At 46.4% G+C, this 26,373-nt stretch overlaps 2 protein-coding genes across 3 annotated transcripts in view; one reads left to right on the forward strand and one right to left on the reverse strand.

Moving 5' to 3' along the window:
• The window catches only part of LOC147703367 (uncharacterized), a 115,215-nt gene that overhangs the window by 61,625 nt on the left and 27,217 nt on the right, over window positions 1-26,373 (forward strand). For both annotated transcript variants that reach the window (XM_086931807.1, XM_086931806.1), the window contains exons 11-14: window positions 1,953-2,034; window positions 15,885-15,979; window positions 24,906-25,060; window positions 25,262-25,445. In XM_086931807.1, the coding sequence (XP_086787933.1) occupies window positions 1,953-2,034; window positions 15,885-15,979; window positions 24,906-25,060; window positions 25,262-25,445 (516 nt within the window). The remainder of the gene's footprint in view (window positions 1-1,952; window positions 2,035-15,884; window positions 15,980-24,905; window positions 25,061-25,261; window positions 25,446-26,373) is intronic.
• On the reverse strand, window positions 17,629-22,073 carry LOC147703368 (uncharacterized). The gene is made up of 3 exons (XM_086928406.1): window positions 20,741-22,073; window positions 19,707-20,049; window positions 17,629-17,770 (listed from the first exon to the last, which is right to left on the reverse strand). Exons 1-3 carry the CDS (start codon window positions 22,071-22,073, stop codon window positions 17,629-17,631), a joined length of 1,818 nt encoding a protein of 605 aa, XP_086784532.1.

Genomic DNA, 26,373 nt, shown 5'->3' on the forward strand with positions numbered 1-26,373 from the left:
AGCGTGGGAAGCATTAGTGCAAGCCCTAAGGGATAGCACACTACAAAAGGACGAGGAGGCTCTGGACCCGGACGGAGACAACTCCCAAGACACACCGGGAACATCACACACCTAGGTATCCATAGACTTGAGCGTAGCGAGTCCTCCTGAGTGGGTGGTGGAAACTGGGGGGGGGGGGGATAGGTTGTTGGGGACAGTTAAAAGACACTAGGGGGGGTAAAAGTGGGAAGAAATTGAAAAGCAGACATGCACACTTCCAAGCGAAAGGATTATACTCGCTAACATATTCAGGCTTCTAACATTATCCTGCTTGTCGCCGCCCGACCTCCGGGTTGTGGGCCTAAAGGCTGTGTACAGAGCTGAACAGAGAACAGTACATTGAGGAGCAGAGATGCAATGTATATGTGGAAATATTCTATGTCCTGTACGTCTGCAATAAAAATTACTTTAAAAAAAAAAGAGCACAGGGTGTGATTTGTGCTGCAATAGACTGTGCTATAAAGTGTATCATTGTGTGATGTTACATTGTGTGGAGTAGTGTGATGTGATATGTTTTGGTGCTGTGGTAGGATGTTAAGTATTATTGTTTGCTGTAGTGTATTATAGTGAGGTCAGATTTTGTGTGGTGTATTGTTGACCTGATGTTGAATGGTGTGGTTCTATGTGGTCAATATTTGAGGTGTAATATTGTAGGGAGAGGAGGATGGGGTGTTTTGCGTTGTGGTACGGTGTGTCATATTATAGTACATGGGAGTCTTGTTCAGATGGGGTGTTGTTAAGAGGTATGTACGATGTAGTCTGTTTTTCGGTTGTGTTACGTGCTTTAGTGGGTACCATGGAGCGTGCTGGGGTTCGGTTGTGACTGCCCCTGTCATTTGATTAAAGAAAGGCCCACTTTTCTTGACTTTGTGACAATTGCCCTGGGTCTTGAACATGTGGATATGTTCAGGAGAGATCAGTTATTACACTTTTTGACAGATTTTGTAGGGAAACATGGTCTTAATCGAGGTACAATATAGTAATTCAAACTTTTACTGTCCCTTAGTCCATGGGAGAAACCCAAGAAATAAAGCAGATTCTAAATGTTGCTGTCTGTGCTGAAATGTTCCATCCCATAACAAGCACAGCCCTGATATTCAATACCTCCGTCACAGGAACTCGATAAATCAAATTAATTAATGTTCAATTAATCAGACGACGACTTCAGATGTCGCAATCAACATCTCAGTCTTGCTTTAATGAGTCCACCCACCTCAGAGATGCACTTGGAAAGGTCTAAACCCACAACCATTGGGTCTGAAGTGAAGGAGTATAATATCTGTGAGCCATCAGTAAACCTATAGTGCTGTACATGTCACCCTCCAATAGCCCTGTGGTACATTCCCCCATGTAAAACAACTAGCTAGTCTTCTGACAGTGCTCTCAGTTACACCCTTCGTGGCGCATGTGGCCACACCTTTTGATGCCTCCTACTGGCCCCACTTCCGTACAGTACTGGCCTGTGCTGCTTCCTAATATACCCTACAACTTCCTTTGGAGTACTACCAGGGTTTTAAATACTGTTGATATTTTTGTTGTTGATATTCTGACACACAACCAGGTGTGTTTCCTCAAAGAGTAACACGTACACTGGGGAGAACAATTGCATTCTGATCATCCTGCTTAGAAAAGTAAACAAGTAGGCATTCATAACCACCCTTCTCAAACCTACATTGTAGGAAGTAGGAAAACTAATAAACAGTGTCCTTCATGTCAAAGAGACTTCTCAGGTCTCAATGTTATCAAAGGGAGAAAGCCAGCATCATAGTCTAGAAGTAGAAATCAGGTGAGGACTTGGCCATCTCTGGGTGGGGGAGCAGGCCACTACTGGAGCGGTAAGTTACTGTCGCTGAGAGGTAAGTGGGGGTGAAATTGAGTCAGTCCTAATTCTCTAACATTGTTTCTCGCAAAAGCTTCTGCTGCCCAGAGGGTCTCTATCAGAAGAAGCTCCAACCGAGCAAGAGAAGGTCGCCGGGATTAACAAACGTGAAGCTGGTGAGTATGCAGAGGTCAAACACACTCACTTACTCACACTAACTCACTCACACACTCACACTCTCTCTTTCACCCTCCAGAACACTGTTAACTGGTTAGGAGAGGACCTGGAAAAACACAATACACCAAGCAGGAGTGTGAAGGAAACAGGTGAAACACATCAGAGTACAGGAACCTTTAAAGCAGGGGTCTCCAAACCAGTCCTGGAGGGCCGGATCCATGCCAGATTTTTAAAATTACTACATGTTCTTCAATGGGGGTATCCAAAAAATCTGGCATGGATCCGGCCCTCCACGACCGGTTTGGAGACCCCTGCTTTAAAGTATCCGCACAAGCGTGAGCGAGAGGCCCTCAAACACGCAAACTGAGCAGGATGAGGGCCTGAAACACACTCTGCACGATGCAAGAGGGCTTCAAAACGCACAGAAAAGGAACTTTCAAAACAAAGAGTTCAGGGTGAAAGAGGCCCAGAATTACACCAAAAACACATTACTAAATACACAAAGGAGACACGGTGTGGCCCCAACAACACACACAAAAGGCCGAAAGACATAATGAAACAAGCACATGCTGATGGGGAGGCTCGAAACGCACACATCGAGGAGGGGCCGGGCCGTGAAATTCACACGGAGGAGCCTAAAACACGAGCCCGCCTATACCAGTCCAGAGATGGCCCAAAAACAGCTTTATCGGCAGAAAGAGCGCAACGAAAAGTAAACTTAACGTTGCAGAAAGAGTTCCAGAAATATATAATAACAGGCACGAGACACACACCAGCACGCGCATCAACAGAATGGGGCTCAAAACACGTCTCACATAGAGCAGGTGTTTGCCCTGGAAAAACACAAACACACCAGGAAAGCAACCCTCGGTATGCAAGAGCACAGGAAATACAGCCCATATAATATGAAAGGAAAGCCGGGACCTTACAAATTAACTCACTAGGGTGAACATTGGCCGTAAAACACCTCCCTGGACTGGGGCAGCTTAAACTACACCCGCTCCGCGCTCTTATGTATCTCATTGCCTAGTGTGTAACCAGAGCCAGAGAATTATAAAAGTCTGTTTAGTGGCCATGTGATCCTGCCTCATGGCCGTGCAAATAGCTCCTTAAGCAGGAGTTTGTCCCACAACTACCGTGTTAATTAAAAATGATCTCAAATGTATCTTTTCTGTCATTCTGTCACCCTCCCTCTTCCTCCTGTACCTCCCCAACCTCTCCCTCTCCTTCCACAGGCTTTCAAACATATGTATTCCTTTTCTTTGGAAATTTTTGTTTTTTTGCCTCAGCCGGGACTACGGGAGACCACAGCAGGTTCAAAGCGGGATACTCACCGAGACCAAATTGGGACACCGAATGAGACCTCTCAAAAGCCTCGATTAGCTGCCCAAAATCTTAATATAGTCTTTTTTTGACACGTGTCTGTAAGTACGCCGACACTCAGACCACACACCTTAGCGCGTGTGTAGGCACTTCACTTTTTTTCACGTGGCTATTTCACCTTTGCCACCCACTTGTCTCACTAACCCGGTCCTGAAGAAAGCCCTTCCATACATTTTTTTACGGGCTGAAACATGTAGACCACATTACATAGTCAACTAAGGGTAATAACCTCCTGGTAGTTGCACTATATATTTTTAACGATATCCTGAGCCGCCATTAATACATTTCACAGGCAAGGATTCTCAGAGATATTTTTCATAAAATTCACGACACATCACATATTCACATCACACCACACCAGCCACACCTGCACCGCTGTAATCAGGGGTTGTAGCACAACCGGGGGGCACTCGGCCATCCGGTTGGAATCCCAATGATGAAGCATGACACCAACCAGGTTGGTGTGTGAGGGGTCTTTTAAGTACACCTAATGGTTGAATGTACTTACCACATAAGTGATTGTAACACATACATGTAGTGGGTTTGTCCACATTGTTTGGTCTAGCATTACATTGAGGATAAGGACGTACCCCGCACTCTCCTTGCTCTCTCCTTGTTTTCCTATGCCTTTTAGTGCCAACATAGGATTGTGGGTTTCAGCATGGGCTACTTGGCGGCAGGGACTGGTTTCCTTTGAAACCTACTAGAGATGTTCATTTGACGGTTGTGTGCTCCTGTGTGGTGGGAAAGCAAGGATATGCAGTGAGATCTTGTCAGGTCAATCAGTGGGAGTGGCCTATGATTGTCAACAAGAATTCAGTCTCAGGCTCAGACCCTAGACTTGATGTAACCTGGGCAGATAAAGGCGATCACAATTCACACATTTGATGGTAATCTTTCTCCATCCAGAGAGAGACTCGGACTCTAGGGGGAATGAGCTGAAGAGGTGCACACGTGACGTGCCCGTTTCACCATCAATTCTGCTAAGGGCCTACAATGGCTGCAGGGTTAAGTGAGTAGATCACAACCTGTCCACAGGTCCAAGTGCGCTCTGTGCCCCTTTGCGAGGGAAAATTAGTTGGACAATTGGCAATAACTAAACAAAGAAACATTACACCATTTTACAAATTCAGATGTAATATAGTGTATTCTGGTTTACCATAAGCCATATAAACATAATCAAAGTACATGTTCAAAATCTTAGCAAAGTATCCACATGAATATAATATTGTGCAAAGTATTGATACATCAACCTTATTTGAAGCATATCATTATAAAGTAACACCAAAATGTATTTATGATTGCATACGTTTTCAATGGAGAGGCCCACTAACGGAGTAGAGAGGCGTAGAGTGCAGAGGTATAAAGTGGAGTGGCACAGAGAGGAGTAGAGTGGTATAGAGTACAGTGACGTAGAATAGATTGCATCAGAGTAGAGTGAAGTGGTGTAGAGTGGAGTGGTGCAGGGCAGGGTTCAGTTGCGTAGAGTGGCATAGAGGGTAATGGCGTAGAGTAAAGAGGTGTAGAGCACCATGGTGCAGAGTAGATTAGAGTTGTGCACAGTGGATTGGCGTAGAGCAGGGTTTCCCAAACTGTGGTCTGTGGACCCCCAGGGGTCCGTGACACATTCCCAGGGGGTCCGCAGGACGGACTTGAGTGACTGCAGTCAAAGTAAACAAGCATTTACAATGCAATGGTTTTGCCTTTGTTAAAGTTTGAGCTATTGGCAATGCTCTTGACATTATTTTTATTTATGTTTTTTTAACATAAATAAATGGCATTGTCATTTGCAATGCCACTAGCTTTATCTTTCGCAAATGACACCCACAAACACCTACAGAGAGCCCCCCCAACACACACCCACACAGAGCCCCCCCCACACACTGCGAGCCCCCCCACACACTGTGAGAAAACATAGCTCCAGGACAGCACAACTCCGGGCCATAAACATGCAAAGCAAAAAACAGCTGTTAAAGCATGGAAATCAGCGAATTGCATATTCTACAGCAACACATTCTGTGGCAGGTCATGTGATCACTCATTAATCCACATGTCCCATGTCCTTTGCGTGTATCTTGCCACTTATATTTTGCAAATGAGGGACGAATTCAAAGTGGACAGGAGCGACAGATATTCCCGAGAGGAAAAGAAAGCGATCCCTGTAGGGAAGCTCGAAGGGTCATTGATCGTGGTGGGTCAGTAATCCAGGGGAGGAAAGGAGAGCATGGGGATGAGGCAACGTCTCCTAAAATGCGGGAGGTGGCAAGGTAGGGGCATCGGCGCGTAAATGGTGCCAGGGGGATAGCTTCTAAAACGGAGAGAGATACACAGTGTGAAGGAGTGCACCAATTCTTTATTCCCATTGAGAGGGGCCTCGTGATTGCCAAGGGGGGAGGGTATGGGAGCAGGAATAGCTGAGGTCGATTGATACATGTAGCGCAGTAGTCGACACCTCTTCTTGTAAAGTTTAAATCCTCACTTTAATCAAATAAAAAAAACATCCTTTACAAAATGATGATCCCCCCCCCCACCCCGCTCCATGAGGCCTTTGTTCACAACAACAGCTGTGAAAGGAATACATTGAATTGTGGCTGGTTAATGCACTGTCATGCAACAACAAGTAAACATTTTAAAATATTTAAGTATTTCAAGACATTCTCTGTGGACGTAAGCACACTAGTTTATGCTTTAAGGAAATCCATTTAAGAATGGACTCCACAGATGCATGCACACCCATGTTGGTGTTTTTTAATAGATTTCCTTAAACCGTAAAAACATCCATCCAAACGTAGACAGCAAGCAGACTTTTGGGGCGCTGGGGTGGGCAGGGAAAAGCATTGCCATTTCCAACTGGTTTCACAGGCGATGCCTACTTGTTTTGTCAATGTGTGTTATTTACTTTCTTCATTATGTGACGTTGTGATTGATTCAATCAATTACAAGGATTAATTTTTGATGTTAATTTCATGTAAGTGTCTGTAGCAGGAAAATGAAGCAGATGGTACAGTTGGCAGATGTGTCAGTGGTCAGGAGCAGGTTTACCTAACGTCAATACTCGCAAACTAGCAAGGCTGTTAACTGTGCTATCTAGCCAGGCTTCTTATTGCATATTGGACGTTAACCCGGGCTTTATTGTCGTTACATACCTCCGACGTTTAGGTTTTAACCATTTGGAAATTAATGTGCACTAGAAGGTAACGCCCACGACCAGCTTTGGGCATGGGCCAGTTGGACCCAGGCCAAGGGCGCCAAATATTCATAGGGCGCAACAGGGAGCTACTTGACTTAACCTCATTCAAATAGTTCGTCCATCCCACTTCATCAAACGGAATTGCCAAATATAACCCACGCACGCCAAATCAGTGATCATTCAAAAAGTGAAAAACAAAACTGATTAACGCCTAAACTTCCTGAAACAAGTTCATTAAAATGTAGGAAGTGCATAGCTGCCAAGGTTTCAGATTGCTAGGTGTGACCTTTTCATAATTTTAGAGTAATTATGAGTGACATTTAACCGACTATGAGTGACACTTTTCTCACGAGCAAAATCAAACAAAGAAGGAGGGAAACAAATAACTGAAATTACACCCATTTGAGCAACGTGACTAAACAAGCAAAAGCAATATTTTCATAGCATAGCAAGTCAGTGCAACAGTAGATCTTGACTTGCATTCATCCTCACGGTGCAACGGAGGTCTGACCTGTGTCACCTTAGCACAGTAAGTAACTACATGTGTTATAATCTGACACACTGTACCAGCACCCACTGACTGCCTCGCGCTGTGCCAAAAAGGAATTTGGTAATTAACAAACACACTTAGATGGCAAGTGCATTAAGCCCGAATAAACCGAAGCACTATATTTAGGCCTTAACAAGAAATATTTGAATATTTCCTGCCACGTAACACCGTGCAACCAGCACTGTACGACTCACTTTCCTTAACTAGGTAATGTATTCCTGGAGCTGTGTGTAGTGTTGACAGATCCGGATACACTGGTCCAACTGAACCCAGAGACAGTGCAGATTTGTAAAAGAAAAGTCCAGGGCAGGCACTTGTGTGAGAGGGATCCAGAGGAAGTGAGAGATAAAACATTGAGTACATACACAGGGAACAGAAGGTTTAATCAACAAAGAAGAGACAGCAATAGATCAAAAAGAAAACAGAGTAACATGGGAGAAAAACAAAGAAAATGGAAAATAAGGCCAGAGAATGGGTGGAGAGGGTGATAGTTGAGAGAGTCTGGGAGGCAGGAATGAATGAAAAAAGGCCAAAGAGAGAACTCAGCATTGGAAAAGGAAGGGAGCAGATGCAAGTGCGAAGGGCACTGGAGCAATAGCAAAATTGTGGGCCAAGACAAAAAAAAGTCAAATCACAGAGATGGGCCACAGCACTCTGGGGCAATCCCCTAAACTCTCACCTGCCACCTGAACCGTTGTCACCATCTTGTCCTGGATGGCATCGCAGACGTATGTCCCTGAGTCAGATGGCAACGCCCCATGGATAGTGAGCTGCCTGTGGGCACCCCGTTTCTCGATCCGAACTCTCTTTCCCGACACCAGCTTCTCCCCGTCTTTATACCAGTGCACAGAGGCAGTGGGCCGGGACAGCTTGCATGCCAGGACTAGGTCATCGAAGGCCTCCAGGCAGTGGTGCTCGGGAGTCCCTGTGTTTCCAACGATGACCACCGGGGGCTCTAGACCAATGACACATAGTATGGTCAGTATTAGCCAAGATGATCAATTGGCAACACCTCAATTTCCTCAAGTGAAATATTACTACAGAGAGGACAAGCAGGTAGGGGAAGGAGCAGGGACATCACTGGGAGCTTGTAACAGCAGCTAATGTGGAACGCAGAAGCTCGGTGAGGATTAAAAAAACTGCAACAACATCACAGATAATCCAGCACAGCAGGAATATGCAGGGAGGCAAGCTGTAGCACGGCTAGGGACAGTGAGCTAGAAGGACGAAGAACTAGACGCAGGCAGCACATCTGGGGACAGTGAGCTAGAAGCATGAAAAACTAGATGCAGGCAGGACAGCTGGGGAAAGTGAGCTGGAAGGACAAAGAACTAGACGCAGGCAGTACAGCTAGGGACAGTGAGCCGGAAGGACAAAGAACTAGACACAGGCAGCGCAGCTAGGGACAGTGAGCCGGAAGGACGAAGAACTAGACGCAGGCATGCAAAGTGGAGGTGAGTCAGAACAGTGGAGACCTGCATGTCCCATGTCAGATGAGCTGAGGAAAGATGGAGCCAGAGCACATGAGCGATGGGATACTCAATATCGGACAAGCAGAAGGTACGGGGAGCCAATGAGCAGCTGAGATAGGCGAACATTTAATAGCAGTGAAGTGTGTTGCCACTGTTGACTCAATACCGAACATCAAACCATGGTTCGGACATTGACAGTGAGTGGACAACAGAAGCAAGCAGAAACTCGAAGCCAATCATGGGGAGAAGCAATGTGGAATTAGACCACCAGAGACAACTTGATAGATACCATGCAGAGAAGGGGAGACATGGAAGCCTCAATATCAGACATGCACAGAAGAGGGGAGCATGGGAGCAGTACAGGCAGGCATGGATTTACAGTGTAGCAGGCAAAGAAGGGGGTGATGGGTGAGTGAACGCCATGTTTGAGCAAGCAATCAATGACAGACATGCAGAGCAGAGCGGTGGTTAGTGAACAGCAAGGAGAGATGAACAAAAGCAATGCAGAGAATGAGAGAGATGGAGACTGGTGGTGACGTACCGTGGATGAGGCGAGAGGAACAATCCAACAGGAAGAATCTATCAGGGAGGATGGTACAGCGAGCTCACTGCGAATCAGTGGAAGCTCGAGGTGATGTTTGGAAAGTGAATGCACAGGATGAGGCGGTGAAATGTAGGATAGCACAGACTCTGAACACACACAAAATCAAGAAATAAAGAGACATTTATGAATGATATTTCGAGGAGCATCCCTGAAAAGGCCACGGGAGCCCCGCGGGCGCCGCCATACTTCCTTCTTCCCCCGGGCTGCGGGGGGCGGGCACTTCCGGCCGGCCGCACTAGGATTGGCCGGCCGGCCGGTCACTTCCGGGTCGCCGCGGGCAGCGCGGCGGCCCGTCTCTAGCTCAGGCAGGCGGTCTGGGGACGGGAGGGTCAGGCAGGCGGTCTGGGGACGGGAGGGTAGAGGGAGACTGGATGGAGGCGAGCTGGGAGTGAGAGAGCAGGGAGGTGGGAGGTTACAGGGCAGAGGAGCGCGCAGAGCGAGAAGCGCCGAGAGGGAGAGACCAGGGGGAGGGGAGTCTGCGGGGAGCGGGCCTGCCCTACAGTGCCGGCAATGCCGGACCAGACACGGGGGCGTTCCCGGCGTCCCGTGACGTCGGCAAAAGCCAAAGAATGTCGGGAACGCCCCCGTGTCTGGTCCGGCATTGACGGACAGGCCCCTCGTCCAATGGCAAGGCTCCGTTTACGGAGCCAGCCAATCAACGACGAGGGCCGAACCAAGCCACACTACAGTTCTCATCAGGTTTTCGCCTGCGCCGAAAAGATGCGCAGAGCGCATCTTTGGCGAGGCAAAACCTAACGAATCGCCCATGCGCTCTCACAGCACACAAGAGCTGTGAATGTTGGTGCAGGGGTGGCGAAACCACAATACAATTGCGGCAAAACCACAATACAATCTGGCCAATCACCATTCAGCTTTAGGTGCAAGCTGAAGAGTGATTGGCCTTAAGGGTTATTATTTTATTATTTACTTCTGCCGTTACCCGACATCGAGCTTGCACAGCAGTGTGTGCGTTTCCTCTTGTGTTTGCGGCCAGCCCCGGAGCATTTTGCTACCATATGTCCCCTTTTGCCCCGAAAGTAGAGTGCAGCTTTACCTCTTGTATCAAGACTGAAGAGCATTCGAGCACCTCAAACCGGCAGGAGGGCCCTTCCTCAGGAACTGCATGTGAGTGTTTTATTTAAGTGTACGCATGCATATACAGTAAAAGCGCGTGCGTGCTTGTCTTTCCAGTTTTTATCTCAGCCTCATGTTTCATAGCTGCCATTGTTTCAGATTGCCTATGTGTGACAATTTCATAACTTCAATGAAGCGCGCGCGTGATGCACCAAGAGCTTTTGGATGCAGTTTGTTACTTGTTCATTCTGACCACTTCCGCTCGCGGGTAGGAATGCTTCAGTGCCTAGCACTTGCTGTCCTGAACTCTCCTAATCCCTTATGTTTGCCAAAGCTGCCACCGATTTTGCTGCCACACTGCCTGCAACTACGCCTCCTTAAACTTAGGCTGCATGCTGCTCGGCACACACCACCCTCCCGCTATTTACAAATGCTGGTATTTATGGAGGAGCGCTGCTGGAGTGCTGGGGGCTAATCCGAGGCAGCAAGTATGGGAGAGATTGCAGCTTACACAAACCTTTGTGACACTGACCCGGGGCATTTTGCTACTGTATGTCCCCTTTTGCCCTAAAAGCCGAGTACAAGCGGCAGGTGGGCTCTTCTCCTTCTGGAACTGCATGTGAGTGTTTTTTACAAGTGCCGCCGGCAAACGATCTGGACATCATCTGGCACCGCTGTAATGCCGCCTTTGGGAGTCGGGGTCCCTCAGGGCTCCATATTGAGCCCGACCCTCTTTAATATCTATATGACCCCTTTGGCGGCGGTGGCGGAGTCATTTGGTGCCCGGATTGTGTCGTATGCCGACGACACCCAGCTCCTCTTCTCATGTGAGAGGGGCGCTGACTTTGACGGGGAGAGTATCCAGAATTGCCTTGGGGCTGTGTTCGCATGGTTTCAACTGCACAGCCTCAAGTGCAATTCCGATAAATCGGAGGTACTCTTCTTCGGGTGCGATACGGAGCCCAGTTGGCAGGCCTGGTGGCCCATCGACATGTTCCCTCCGTCCTGCTCTTCTCCTATGGCTAAAAACTTGGGGGTCAAGATGGACAAGGGGCTGACGATGAAAGCCCAGATCCTGGGGGTTACCGGTACCTGTTTCGGCCTGCTAAAAATGTTGCGGAAGTTTCTGCCTCTATTGTCGGAAGAGCATAAGAGGCTGACTGTGCAGGCCCTGATAGGCTCCAGGTTGGATTACGCCAACAGTCTGTACCTGGGCCTGCCAGATTATTTGCTGCAGAGGCTTCAAGTTGCACAGAACGCGGCGGCCAGGGCCATCTTTGGCCTAAGTAGGCGCTCCAGCGCCTCTGGGTTGCTGGAGACGCTACACTGGCTACCCATCCGCAAACGGATTGCCTTTAAGGCTCTGACCTTGGCCTATAAAGCTCTCCATGCTGTGGGAGCTAAACATCTTCAAAAGAGACTTACTTTCTACCATCCTACTCGCGCGTTGAGGTCGGAATCTCTACTTCTTGCGGCGGTTCCGCGCGTGAAGAGGGCTCGCCTAGGGGGCCGCTCCTTCAGTTTGCTGGCTCCACAGATGTGGAATTCATTACCGCTCCCTCTGCGGGGGGCGACTACCCTCCTTGATTTTAGAAGAGGCCTTAAAACCTGGCTGTTTTCTCAATAGGTTTGCCAGTAGCTCCGTTTCTTTCTGTTGACTTTCTAACTGTTTTTATCCGTGTTGTGTTATTCTAAATGTGTTATTCTTGAAACCTGTTCACCTTACCTAAAGCGCCGGGACACTCTTTTTGAGTAACCGTTGCGCTATACAAGAAAATAAATAACATAACATAAATAACATAACAAGTGTATGCCCTCATTCACAGTAAAAGTGCGTGTGTGCTTTAAAAATGTATTTCCTTTTTAAGTCATCCTCATGTAAAATAGCTGCCAATGTTTCAGATTGCCTATGTGTGACATTTTCATAATTTCAAGGACATTTTGTATGACATTCAAAGACTACAAGTGACACTTATTTGTGAGCAAAAATCAAGCAATTATAGACCTGTTTATATTGATTTTGGTGTCTGTGGCTGCTGCTGTGGAAAGGCACATGTGTATAGGTTATCGTTACTTGGCAGGCGGGTAAAAATAGATGCAGCCAGGATCATCAGTAGGATTTTCGTGCCGCTGTCCAATTGCTCACTTTCCATAAGCCCTTGCGTGAATTATGTCTGTTGTCAAGCTTTCATACTCAGACATATCAAGCTCTTATACTGTGTAGCCTTTGCAATTTGTTGTTGACAGGGGACGGGGGCAGTGGGCCTCCTAACAAGAGATGGTTATAACAGGTGCGAGGCCTCTGTGAAATATGCCTAACCTACACTGCTCCCCCACCCTGGTGGTAATATGTTGTTCTGCTGTCTGTGTCTTGTAAAAATTGATTGGGGGTCCCCGGCCTCCAGTAGTGATTTAGTGGGGGTCCTCAGGAGTCAAAAGTTTGGGAACCACTGGCGTAGAGTGTAGGGTCATAGAGTTTAGTGTTATAGAGCAAAGTGCATTGGCGTAGGGCATATTGGCGTAGAGTGCAGTGGTGTAGAGTGCAGTGTTGCAGAGTGGTGTAGAGTACAGTGTCATATGCCTAGATGCATCAAACTGAATTGCATTCGCAAACGGTGCGAATCGCATTTTTCTGCCATTTGCGAATGCAATTCACTCTTTTGGAATGCATCATGCATTTCGCAATTTTAGGAAGCACAACCATGTTGCGATTTCTAAAATTGCGATTGCATTTAAGAAATCGCAATTTGAGATTTCTTAAATGCTATGCATGATTATTTTAAAATTGCGAATTCGCAATTTGGAATGGGTAAAATAGCATGAAGTTGAACTTCATGCTAAATTACTGAAAACTTTCAAATATGCACAAATTGCATTTTTGAAAGTTTAAATTTACACACACACATGTCCCAAGGGCATGTGTGTGTGTAAATGGATCTTAAAGTTAAGTTTCAGGGGTGCAGGGAGGGGTTCTTTGGACCACCCCCCTGCACCCTTGAAATTGCATTCACATTTTGCGATTCGCAAAATGGAATTGGCAAAATGTGATTGCCTTCCCATTCATTCCGATGGGCCTTTTGGCCCATAGGAATCAATGGGAAGGGTTTCCTTAATTGTGATTCGCAAATTGTGAATCGCAGTTAAGGAAAAATACAGAATCGCAAAAAAATTGCGAAATTTTCATGCATTGCCATTTGCGATTTCTAAATTGCGATTCCTTAATTTTCGCAATTTAGAAATCGCAAATGGAAACAATGATGCATCTACCAAATAGAGTAGACTACAGTTGTAGCCTAGACTGGAGTGGTGTAGAGTGCACCGGTGTAGAGTAGAGTGTCGAAGAATGTATTGGCATAGAGTAGAGTGGTACAGGGTAGAGCAAAGAGGAATAGCGTGAAGTGGCATACAGTGCAGTGGCGTACAGTGGAGTGGTGCAGAGTGCAGTGACGTGAAGTGGTGTGGAATGCAGTGGTGCAAGGTGTAGTGTGGCAGAGTAGAGTGGAGTGGCGTAGAATGGACTATGCATGGTATGGTAGCACACTGCCATTACAGACAACAGATTTTCAATTGAAATTACCATTACATTTGCACAAACACAAAGTTTTACTAATAAAAGTATATAGTGCACTGATGAAAATGTGTGGCAATTGCATCACCTAGTGTAATGATTTGTTTTGATCATATTAAAGTATTTGTTACCAACACACTTCAAAAATAGGGTTTTTGCAAGGCCTATTTTTTCACTTCATGTTTTTTCAAGGGGGGACATGTCACAATCTCTTGCTGTAGACAGGAGCTGTCACCAGTAACTGTAAACCAATGCTCTCCCCTTTCTAAATTTGTATTTATTAAATGAAATCAGTTTCAAGTATTCCTAGGACTCTATTATTGAATGAGCCATGTGCATTTTACAAAACGTTCTGATCTACCAAACATTGAATTTGAAAATACTCTTACATTATTCAACAGAAGCTTTTGTCTTTGGGGGGGCATCCACTTCTATAAAACTGTTAGGACTTCAGAATGGTGTGTGAAATAGCGGATTATGTTGAACACCACAGCTTCAATCAGTGGCTTAGCCAACTCATCTATTCATCTTTTTGGGGGTGATAACACGTGTACCAAATAGTTAGACCTTTTCCTAACTCTCCCTCTCCCGGGTCTCTCTCTTTTCTCTCTCAGACAAAATTAAGAATGTAAGATGCAGAATCCTTGTTGCAATTTGCTTGGTTTATGTACAAATAAAATAGAGGTCATGACCCTTTAGCTCTTTTGTCAAAAGGCTTCTGCTTCAAGGGAGCATAGAAGGGTCCAAACCCCTGCAAGGCCTGTTTCTCTCTAGACTGGCTTTCTCACATGCTCTCCCAGCATATCTATATGAGGACTGCTTGGGGATGCACCCAAGGGGAGCCTAGAGGCAGTAACCGTGCATATATTTAGGGTTTTTAGGTCTAGCCTGGGCAGCGTGTGCACTGCTCTGCGAGGAATGCTATATTCAGGTATGGACTTGAAGCTCCATCCATTTTCCACCCATCTTTTCAATTGGCTCCTGTTAGTGTCCTTTGTAAATGGTTGCTTTTGATTCATGAATAGGCTTAGTAGTCCCTCCTTAATACCGCCTCGTCTGCAAGTGTAACTGCCCATGAGGACTGGACTTTTAACTTGTGTTGTTACACGGTCTGTTTTATCTAGTCTGTGAGCACTATTTTCCTTAATGATTTTCCCCTAATACAGGCACGTTGTGCTTTCATGCAAGGGTGCCCACTTTGCCTCCGGGCACTCTGCTACTGTTTCAGCACAGCGCCTACATTAAGATTTTTATTACCAATAGCGGATAAGACACCGTAAACATAACAAGCATTTGCAATGCCATAAGTCTCGCATTTGATAGATTGTTAGCTATTGGCCTTGTAAATGACAATGCCTTTTATTTATGCGTTTTGAAAACCTGCAAGCAACGACAATAAGTACACAGTGCACATAAATAAAAGCCATTGTCATTTACAACGCCAATAGGTCAAGTTACGAAAATGCAAGACATATTGCATTTAAAATGCGTCTTTTATGTGCCGCCTTTTTGGATCTGCTGTACAAATGGGATGCTTCTATAGTTTAAAGACCAGGAGGAAAAATAAATACATATTGGATACCTAGATGGGACCCTTATCCGATGCTGCGAGTGACGCGCAAACATTCCAAGGACGCTGCCAGTGACGCACTAACATTCCAAGGCAGATGCGTCATTCGGCGCTGACGGGACACAGACACAACAAGGGGCTGCTGTGGCCTGGAAACCGACTTTGCAGGGCACGAGACAGACACCATTTAGATAATGAGTTTGAACAACCACAAGCTTAAGCAGATGAAACAGATAGCATCCATTTTAGTGCTTTTTTCTCTCACCCCTATATTTTCTTTCTCTGGCATCTTTGGGTCTCTCACATTCTCACTCCCTCCCTCCCTCGCTCGCCTTCTCTACTGTTTGTCTCTCTCTTTCTCACCCTTTATTACTCTTTCAGTTCCGTTTCCTGCGTTGGCTCTCTCCTCCACTCATTCTTTCATTCCTCCTTCGCCAGGTCTCATCTGCAAGAAGCTCCTGTGCGGTCACAATCACACAGTCTCGGGACTGGCGCTGGTGGGCCTGGAGAGCGGATATGACGCAGTCTACCTGGTGGGTACAGCCGGACATGTTCTGATCTGGACGCCTTTAAAAGTAATGTTACTGCGTAGGCGATTGTACAGTCCTGGCGTTTTCTTCATAGCCGTGGATTTAACTCAGTTGCCACATAACCAACAATCTTCTGCATAATTATCAGAGGTAAACAAAAACAAATTTTGTTTCAGCTGAAACTAATTAAAAGTTAAAGGCTCCGCAAAAGTAAACATCTGACCTTTAAGCTGCTGATTGCTGTATGAAGATGTAAAACTAGTACTAATGAGGTGAAACGTTTGCTCAGACTGTATTCATGTAAAACAGTGGAATAAATAATACTGCCATGGAATGTGCCGTATTCTCCGACATAAACTGTTGCGTAATTTAATCACACGGTGGCACAACATTGTGAGTTTTGTGGCACAGCACAGAGCCAGACACCTATTTTAGACCTCTGCAGGGCGTGAAGTGAATTCATTTAACACAATATTTTTCAGAGTTAGTGCTTCATTTTCAGACTGCACAGCTCAGAAACAGAAAGAGGCAAACTTTACTCATTGTTTCCGAACTATTCTCTCTGGAATAAAGCACTTGTTCTGAGTAGGGTGACCTACTGGGATGGGTGCAAATTCAGGACGGTGAGTGTAAACATTCAGGACAAAGGGTCAATATTCAGGACAACATTTCAGGACAGGCGGTCAAAATTCAGGACAAAAATTCAGGACAGGAGGTCAAAATTCAGGACAAAAGGTAAGTTTTACAGACACGTCAGAGGAGGTTGTGCAATAGTATAAAAGTAAATAAATAGACAACAACTTAAGTACAAGTCAAAATAAGTTTATATTAGGTTGAGACAATTGTGCACTTCACGGTTTTTCAGTATGCTCGCAGCTTGCTACCTTAGACGATTCAAAAACTCGCATCACGCTCCAGCAGGTATTAGTCACCAGACACTGGTGAACCACATCTCAATATAAGTGAGGCCACTTTTATTGTTGATTGAAAATTACTGGATATACAAGAACTTTGCAGTGCCAGCCCCCAGTCACAAAACCTCCCCCCCTTTCCAGCCTCCCAGGGAAACAGCTGATACCCGGTCTGGCCAATCTGGCCAGTCCGGCCTTGCTACCACCCTCCAATGGTCCCCCCATCTTCACATAGACCGTCTCTGGTGAATTTAATTTCTTTTATGGTGTTACTTATCGCAAGTACATAAGACAGGGTGTCAGAGTGCGTTACATCACACACACATTATATAGATACAGTGACTCATATAAACATGAACGTCAATGTATAGGAAATGTTACTTAAGATAATGGGTGCTACAAGGTGTAATGTAGATTTTTCTAGTATTCTTGACGGAAAATCTTAATTTTATTAAAGACACGGAGGCGAGTATTATGCTTTCTTATCTTGCTTTATTACACACAGCAGCCAAGATAAGTAAAAAACTACAGTTCCCAGAGGGCCAGGGGACAAACTGGGCCATGGGACTGAAAAAACGTGAGAATACATTAGCCAATCACAATGAACCTATGAGATAAAGACCCTAACTGACTGCGCAGCTTCCTCTTTTCGCTGGCGAGCAGATCAAGAATAGTCATTAAACAAAGGGAAAATGAATAAAATTAAGGATATAGCCAAAGTCCAGGAACATAAGTCTTGCATCAGGGGAATCCAAGGGAGAAGACCAAACAGGCGTCCAGGAGGAGGATCCGGGAGCAATGGAATCGGAGCACTTGCAGGAGAAGATCGAAGAAGGTGCAGGGTAGATCTTCTAAGATGAAGCCGGTGGCAAGGCTGGATTCGCTGTAGGGAGGGAGAACAGAAGTTAAGAAATGTTGCGGCGGGATAATACTCGCCTCCGTGTCTTTAATAAAATTAAGATTTTCCGTCAAGAATACTAGAAAAATCTACATTTTATGGCAAGACCGGAGGCTCCTATTATGCTTGTTTAAAGCATATTAACAATATCAGAAGCCACAGTATGAACAGGTTTGCAATAGAACATGCGAAATATGCTGTCATTTGACCAGTCTGCTGATCTCAGAATGTCTTCCAGGCGAGAGCCAGACCAAAAGGCTGTAGAAGCCATGGCTCCCCTGGCCGAATGAGCCCCGAAAACGGAGACGTCAATTCCGGCAAGAGACATGACCCAACGGACCCAGCGGGCCAGAGTGGGAGAAGAGACAGGAAGATGGGGTTTAATAAAAGAAATAAGGAGTTGAGAATGAGAGGGCGTTCTGAGATCAGCAGTTCGGTGTTCGTACACTTTTAAACATTGTCCCACACACAGTTTGGGATGAGCTGGAAAATAAGGATAAAACACTGAATCCAAATTAGTCTTAGTACGTCTGCGTATCTGAAACAGCACACCTGAAGGAGAATATTGGCGAGCAGAAACATCTAGAGCCTTAACATCAGAAACTCTTTTAATGGAAACTAGACACAGTAACATAGTGAGTTTAGCAGATAACATCTTTAGTGAAAGAACAGCATTGTCTGGCCAATCATTAAACAATTTAAATATCACTGTAACATCCCATAAAGAGGTATACTTAGCCAACGGAGGTTTCGCACAACGGACACCCTTGAGTAGACGACAAATCATAGGGTGAGCACCAACTGGTTTACCATCAATTTGGGAATGGTATAGGGAGATGGCAGAGCGATAGAGATTGATGGTGCGGTAAGCCTTACCGGCACTGGCTTGTGAACCAAGGAAGTTAATTATGAAATACAGAGAGGCTGAAACGGGATCGAGGTCCCTTTCCAAACACCAGCTTGTCCAAAGAGACCAGGCGGATCTGTATGCTTTGGAGGTTCCCGGAGCCCAAGCTTGGTTGATAAAGAACGAAGCCTCTTGTGAAATGAGGACGTCAGAAGGGGAAGGCCGGAAACTTTCCAGGCCGAGAGTTGCAGGGAGGAATCGAGAATGAGATTGTGTTGATCGCCCTGAGGATTGAGAAGTAGGTCTCCGAAAGAGGGAAGAAGGACCGGGAAGTCCACTGCCATCTCGAGAAGAGTCGGAAACCAAACCTGGGCTTGCCAGAAGGGGGCAACTAGAACCAGGGATGAGGACTGGCGGCGAGCCTGAGAAAGAACCCTGTTGATCATCAGAAAAGGAGGGAAGGCATAATGAAGATGACGAGACCAATCCTGCAGGAAAGCGTCTGTCGCCAAGGCCAGGGGATCCGGGCGCCAACTGTAAAACCGGGGCAATTGGGAATTGAGACGGGAAGCAAAAAGATCGATAGAGAAAGGGCCCCAAAGATGGGAAAGAGAAAGGAAAACGGATGGACAAAGCTTCCAATCGCTGGAATCTCGAAGAAATCTCGAGTGCCAATCCGCCACGCTGTTGAGATCTCCAGGGAGATACTCGGCGGTCAGAGAGAGATGATGGGCGAGGCAAAATTCCCATAGACTCTTTGCCAAGTCCGCCAGGGGTTTGGACCGTGTTCCGCCAAGATGGTTGATGTAGCGGACCGCAGAAACATTGTCCATGCGGAGGAGAATAGAACAGTGAATCCTGTTTTTGGAAAGGCTTTTGATCGCAAAGGAACCTGCAAGCATCTCTAAACAGTTGATGTGCAACTTTGACTCCTCTGCGGACCATGAACCTCCAGTCGAGATTGGTCCACACCGGGCGCCCCAGCCCGACAGGCTTGCATCTGATTCTAAGACTAGATCTGGGGCCGTGGCGAAGATAGTGCGCCCGTTCCACGCATCTAAATGGTCTATCCACCATTGAAGCTCGGTGCGGGACTCGGGGTCTAGAGCCACGAGATCTGAATATGCAAGGCCTTGACGAAGATGACGGATTTTTAGGCGCTGAAGAGCACGATAATGGAGAGGTCCCGGAAAGATGGCCTGAATGGAAGAAGAGAGAAGGCCGACAATCCGTGCCAGAGATCGGAGGGACAAAAGAGAGGACTGAAGAACAGATAGGATCTCCGCTTTGATCTTGGAAACCTTGGAAAGGGGGAGACGAAGGGACGCTGCAGCAGAGTCCACCAGGAATCCCAAGAACTCCATGTTCTGAGAAGGAGTTAAAGACGATTTGTCTTTGTTGATGAGAAAACCCAGATCTAGGAGAAGGGACTGAGTCAAAAGAAGGTCGGAAAGGAGAGATTGTTTGTCCGAATTCATGAGAAGGATATCGTCCAGGTAAATAATTAGCCTTATGCCAAGAGATCGAAGATAAGCGACCACTGGTTTCAAAAGCTTTGTGAAACACCATGGCGCGGAAGATAGGCCAAAGGGAAGAGAGGTGAAACAATAGTTGATACCTGACCACTGGAATTGAAGAAATTTCCAGTGAGAGTGATGGATGGGGACCGTGAGGTATGCGTCTTGAAGGTCCAGACGGACCATCCAATCGTTGGGACGAAGAGTGTCCCTCAAATGTAAAATGGTCTCCATTTTGAAATGGCGGTAAACCACAAACTGATTGAACCATTTCAGATTGATGACCGTGCGGAGCTTCTTGTTTTTCTTCTGAACAAGAAAAATGGAGCTTAGAAAGCCTGAGGAGTCGAAGGGAAAAACTTGAATTGCTCTTTTGAGGAGAAGAGTCTCGATTTCGTTTGAAATTTGAGATGCCATCAGAGTTGAAAAGACGAGAGGGGGGGGAAGAGAAGTTTGGACGGGAGGAGAAAGGAACTCTATCAGGTAGCCTTGAACCGTGCTTAAGACCCACGGATCTGAACTGAGTGCGCACCATTTTTGAAGAAACAGTTTTAAGCGACCCCCCACAGGAGGGGAAGAAGAAAGGCTTACCTTGTTGGTTGGAGTTTTGACGATAATTTCGTTGGCCTCTGCCTTTGAATCCGCGGCCACGTTGGGGATAGAACTGAGGCTTGTAGTCCTGGTTGTTGTTGGACGAACCTCTGGAGCCTTGGTTGTAGGGACGGCCGGAAGAGCGACCCCTGCCTCTGCCGGCCCGTCCAAAAACCCGAGGGGCGAAGACCTTCTTTACTGTTTGCTGGGCTTTGTCCAAAGAAGCAAACGTAGAAACAAATCTACTAAGGTCACGAACCAGAGAATCTCCAAAGAGGAGACCATTTGCCTTGGGGCCAGGATCCATGGGAGCCAGATTAGAAAGTTTGGGATCCAATTTGATTAGGAGACCTTTACGGCGCTCATGGGTGATAGCGGAATTGGCATTTCCTAGAAGGCAGAAGGCGCGTTGGGCCCACATGGAAACATCATCTGCAGAAAGTTCAGAACCTTCTAAGCGGGCAGCTTCCGCTAGATCAAAGATACGGGCGAGAGGGCCCACAACATCCAATAGTTTGTCCTGGCAAGTGGTCCAAGCTTTATCCACCCCTCTGCGGGGGTCCTTGCCGAACTTGGAGAAGAAAGTGAGGAGAGGTTGGTCGATGGAAGGGACCATCGTAATTTTGTCTGGAAGAGAAGGTTTGGGACATTCGGATTTAAGTCTGGCTCTTACCGGTGCCTCCAAAGGGAGACGCAGCCTGGCAGAGATATATTCTCCCACATGGTGAGAAGGGAACCATTCGGTGGAATTAGGATGACGAATAGTGGAGGGATCAAACATGGGTAAACCCTCAGAGTCAAAAACAGGCTCAAAAGAAAAAGAATCCAATTTGGGGGATTTAGCAGGGGGGGGGGAAGGGTCAGTAGTATCAAACAGGTCAAAATATTGGTCAGCGTCATCGAAATTAGCATCATCATCATCGTCATCAGTGTCCAATATAGTGGAAATTACCAATTTTCTCTTAGGAGACTCTGCATGTTTCTCTTTTTGTTTGCGTTTACCCTCGGAGCCAACAAACCCCTCCTTAGAAGGAGGCCTGGGAGGAACAGAGTCCTCAGTCAAAAGCGAGGAAGACTCGCTGATCAAAGACGCTTTTTTGGGGACACGAGATTGAGCAGAGAATTCCACTTTTTTCTTTCTGCTTTCCCCCGCAGACTGGGCCAACATTTTGGACATGATGCTTAACATCGAATTTTCCATGTTTTTGGACATTCTCTTCATAGAGACTTCTACAGCTGATTCCACTGAATTATTAATAAATTTATTTAAATCCCTTTTAAAAGAATGTGATTCCTGGGAAGGGATTTCCTCTGAGGAACTATCACGTTCCATGATGCAGCTGTCAATAGAGCCAAAAATAACACCCAGGAGGTAGGAGAGGGTTAATGGACAGAGCGGGGGCGTGTACAAGCTGTGGGCTGGGCAGAGCGTGAAGCGACGTCTGCACACGGAGCTCTAAAGGCACGGAGGCTGGAGCACAAAGCGGAGCAGCAGGCACACACAGAACGGTGACCGGAGGGAAAGAAGAACCCAGAAAGAGGTCAGAAGGCGCGCGAAGACGCGCGCGCTGAGACGCTACCAACAGCGTCTGAAAACGGGGGGGGGGAGGGGGGAGCGAGCTAGAAGCGCCGGAGCTCCGAGGAGAAACGCGCGAACAGCGCGAAAGAACTAGCGCGAGGTCGCGCTAAACAGTCACAATTAAAATGTAATACAAGCGGACACAGTAAATGCATACAAAGCATAAAAAGTACTGAGAGCAAAGATAAAGGCACTTATCTGACTGCGAGCAGCAAGAAAAGAGGAAGCTGCGCAGTCAGTTAGGGTCTTTATCTCATAGGTTCATTGTGATTGGCTAATGTATTCTCACGTTTTTTCAGTCCCATGGCCCAGTTTGTCCCCTGGCCCTCTGGGAACTGTAGTTTTTTACTTATCTTGGCTGCTGTGTGTAATAAAGCAAGATAAGAAAGCATAATAGGAGCCTCCGGTCTTGCCATAAAATCATAATTTCATCTATCATTCAGTCTTTCACCATTCATTCTGTCCTTTCATCTGTGTGCCCATCTATATCCAACCATATTCAACCATTTGCAAACCTATCCACCATGTATCCTTCCATCCATCATTTCACTCATCCATCCCTCCATCCACCCTTTCACTCATCCATCCACCATTTCACCGCATCCATCCGTACACTCATCAGCCACTCTTCTACCCATCCATCTATGCACTCATCCATCCAGCCATTTAACCTTTCACCCATCCTTTCGCTTACTCATCATTACCCCCAATCATTTATCCTTCCACCCATTCACACTTTCAGCCATTCATCCTCCCTTTCTCTCTCCATCCCCCTTTCACTTATCTATCCATCCTTCCATCCATCTATCTACTCATCCATTTATGAATTTATCCATTGACCCTATTACTCACCCATCCTTTCACTCATCCATCCATCCGTTCTCTCATCCATCCACCCTTTCACTTCTTCATTCATCTATCCATCCTATTGTCCATCTACCCCCTTTCACTCACTCATCAATCCTTACATCCACCATTTCACTCATCCATCCATCCATCCATCCATTCACCCTTTTCACTTATCAATTCATTAATCCACCCATCCTTTCACTCATCCATCCACCCATTCACTCGCCCATCATCTACCCTTTCACTCATCCATCCATCCTTTCACTCACCGATCTACTCTTTTACCCATCCATCTACCCTTCCACCCATACATCTATCTATTTACATTTTCTCTCATCCATGCTTCCACTCACTCACTCACTCACTCATCCAGATATCCTTTCTTTCATTATCTGTCCATTCACCCTTTCATTCATACATTCATCATTTCACTAATCCATCCAGCCATTCACACATTCCTTCACTTATTTACTCACCCACCTTTTCACATTATGAGATGAGCATTTATCTGCAGAGTTGCAGACAGAAGAGGCCCATCAAGAACTTCACCTCGCTGTAGTTCATAAAGCAAGGGGTGAGGTGGGGTGGGGAAGGGTTCACTATGCCCCTCCACATAGGCAATCTGAAAACTTAGAAGTCATGAGTCATGCATGATGCACAGTGCCAGGATGCGAGGTGACTGTGACATGGTGTTGTTTCCAGGGCTTTAAGTGGGGTAAAAAAACTGAGGAGGTCGCTTCAAAAGGGGTGTTCGATGTAATTAAGGGCATGGCTTAAAACACCTAGGCTAAAAACCGCCCGACTGGTATTATGTTTTCTGTTATTGCATCCAGATATGTAATACAGAAAGCAGTATTACACCAACAACAAGCCAGGACTATTGGCTTTGTCAATGATTGTTAGTTGCTTAAAATAAAAAAGCAGCTACCATGGCTTTGTTGAATATAATATTGAAAATGTGTCAGTTCTAAAATGATGAGACAGTGAAAAAACTATAACCCGTTCTTTTTATTAACTTGTTTCACAGCCTTCTTTATATAAACTGTATTCTCACATTGCAGCATGGGCATTTTACCTTTTATCCATCTAACAGAATACTCTGCTGTACACTGAGGCAGGTGGAGGCCACCACATGCTTTAACAACCCAGACTGCCCCATTGTCATTCTGTTTGTGACAATCAGTAGCATACAGATTGACAATGGGTGGGGTAGGGCTGCTCTTGTGCTCAGAGGAGTTCGATGCGGCCCCATCAGGGGCTAAGGCATCTCGCAGGGGAGCAGTGCTGCTCCCTGTAATGGCCATAATTATGGACACAAGGCGTCCGTAAAAGGGATCCTCATGGACAACGGATGTGAGGTCCAAATTACGGACTGTCCGAGAAATTTACGGACGTTGTTTACCCTAGTTCTGAGAAATATCGGGTTAAAGGAATTCACTTTACACCCTGCAAACACATAAAACACGTCCTGCTCCAGAAAAGCTCAAAATGATATGACTCCTGGACCCATAATGTGGTTTTCCTTTGCCACATACTTCCAGTGGTCTTGGTTATCACTGACCTGATGCCAGTTGCAGTAAATACCCGCTGATCAGGACTTTTTTGATTGAACATTATCACCAATTTAATCTGAACTGCTAGGAGTAAATGTCCTGATCAAAGACTGCTTTATAGTGACTATCCTGACAGGGAAGTGTCCTCCTGATCTGGGATGACAGTGTTTCTTCTTCCCAGTAGCTGAGTGGTGGATGGGATTGCAGACTGTGCCTCTGGGACTTAGGGACCTGCACCCTGAAGGACTCCTTCTCAAACCCAGAGGAGGACAGCTGGAGTGAGGAGAAGGAGGTGGCATGTGAAGGCTCCATCTTAGACCTAGCGTACTCTCCGGAGAGGTGAGTTTCCAAAATCCCACATAGTTCCTGCCACCTGTTTGCTAGTATGGAGTTATGGGCCTCGCATAGGGACAGAAAGAGGAGAAGACCGAGATCTGGCAGTATTATAGGTGGCATGGATGGCTGGATGGATGAATGGACAGATGAATGGAGGGATGGATGCCTCTGTTCACTGTGTTCCCCCTCCTTTCTTTTACATAGAAGGCTTTTTGCCTATTCTTCCAGTGATGGCCAGGTGTACATTCGCCGCTTTGGCCTGGTCAGTTCCGAGATGACCCTGGTAGGGGTGCTCCAAGGACACAAGGCTGACGTCACGTCCATTTTGTGGCATTCAAGGCGCGAGGCATGGATCAGTGGCTCAGAAGATGGAACCATCCGTATATGGGTGGGTGTCAGTAGGGGAAAGATCTATAAGAGAGGGGTGTGTTCTCAGCATCGACCCTGCATGCTCTTGTTTAACTTACATGACCCTAGCCATGACCCCATTCCAAACTAACCTTTAAGCCATCGGTCCCTACCCAATGCTCTGTAACCCAGTCTTAAACTATCTGACTCTAAGCGACCTTAGTGCACACTCTATGGCTCACTGTAGCCTCCCTCCTGGGCGTACCTGATCATCCCCCAACTCGATCACACTCCTGACTGTCTAAAAATCCCATTTGTCTATAACTCTGTTCTCCTTCTCTCGCCCTGTCTCATGCTTACCCGCACCCTCTTTGACCTTAACCCAACTCTATCTAAGCTTGTCTATGACTCTAGGCCGGATGCTGTCTGACGCGACGTGTGACCCATCCCCTGATCTAGTCTAGGATGACATCTCTGATTCTTTTGCAGACCCCTTTCCTGATTCTATATGAGCTTGTACGACCCTACCACTAATTCTCTTGGCCGTATCTGATTCCGCTTGGCCCTATTTAGTCCTAGCATGCCTGATTCACATGAGCTGCCAGCCACAGATACCTTCTCTCATTCTTCACAGAGCCTAAGAGCGTCTTGGGATTTTATTAAGCAAAGTCAAGCTGTGCAGGCCACCCTGCTGCAGTCTTTGAACACACACTGATATTTTCATCCCTTATGGAATATTGTCCATACAGACAGAGGTCCGAGAAAGCTTCAGATACCTGTCTGGAAACAGGACTCAGTCCCTGTGGCAGTATTGGATAGGCTATCTGACACTACATGATTCTATATAGCACTAACCCTACATTTGGACCTATCGCTGAACCTATTTGAATCTCAGTAACTCTAGAGTCAGCGCTATCTTAAATTCGCCAGCCATAGCACTGGCCCTATTGCCTGCCCGTGTCCTGATG

The sequence above is a fragment of the Lissotriton vulgaris genome, chromosome 7, assembly GCF_964263255.1.
Source record: "Lissotriton vulgaris chromosome 7, aLisVul1.2, whole genome shotgun sequence".
NCBI lineage: Eukaryota > Metazoa > Chordata > Amphibia > Caudata > Salamandridae > Lissotriton > Lissotriton vulgaris.

Coding starts and splice junctions, on each gene's coding strand:
- LOC147703368 (XM_086928406.1), bottom strand. CDS start 22,073: ATGGAACGTGATAGTTCCTCAGAGGAAATCCCTTCCCAGGAATCACAT. Junction 20,050..20,740: donor TCAAAACTCCAACCAACAAG/GTAAGCCTTTCT, acceptor CCCTTCTCCTAG/ATCTGGGTTTTCTCATCAAC. Junction 17,771..19,706: donor TCCCGCACCGAGCTTCAATG/GTGGATAGACCA, acceptor CCCTCCCTACAG/CGAATCCAGCCTTGCCACCG.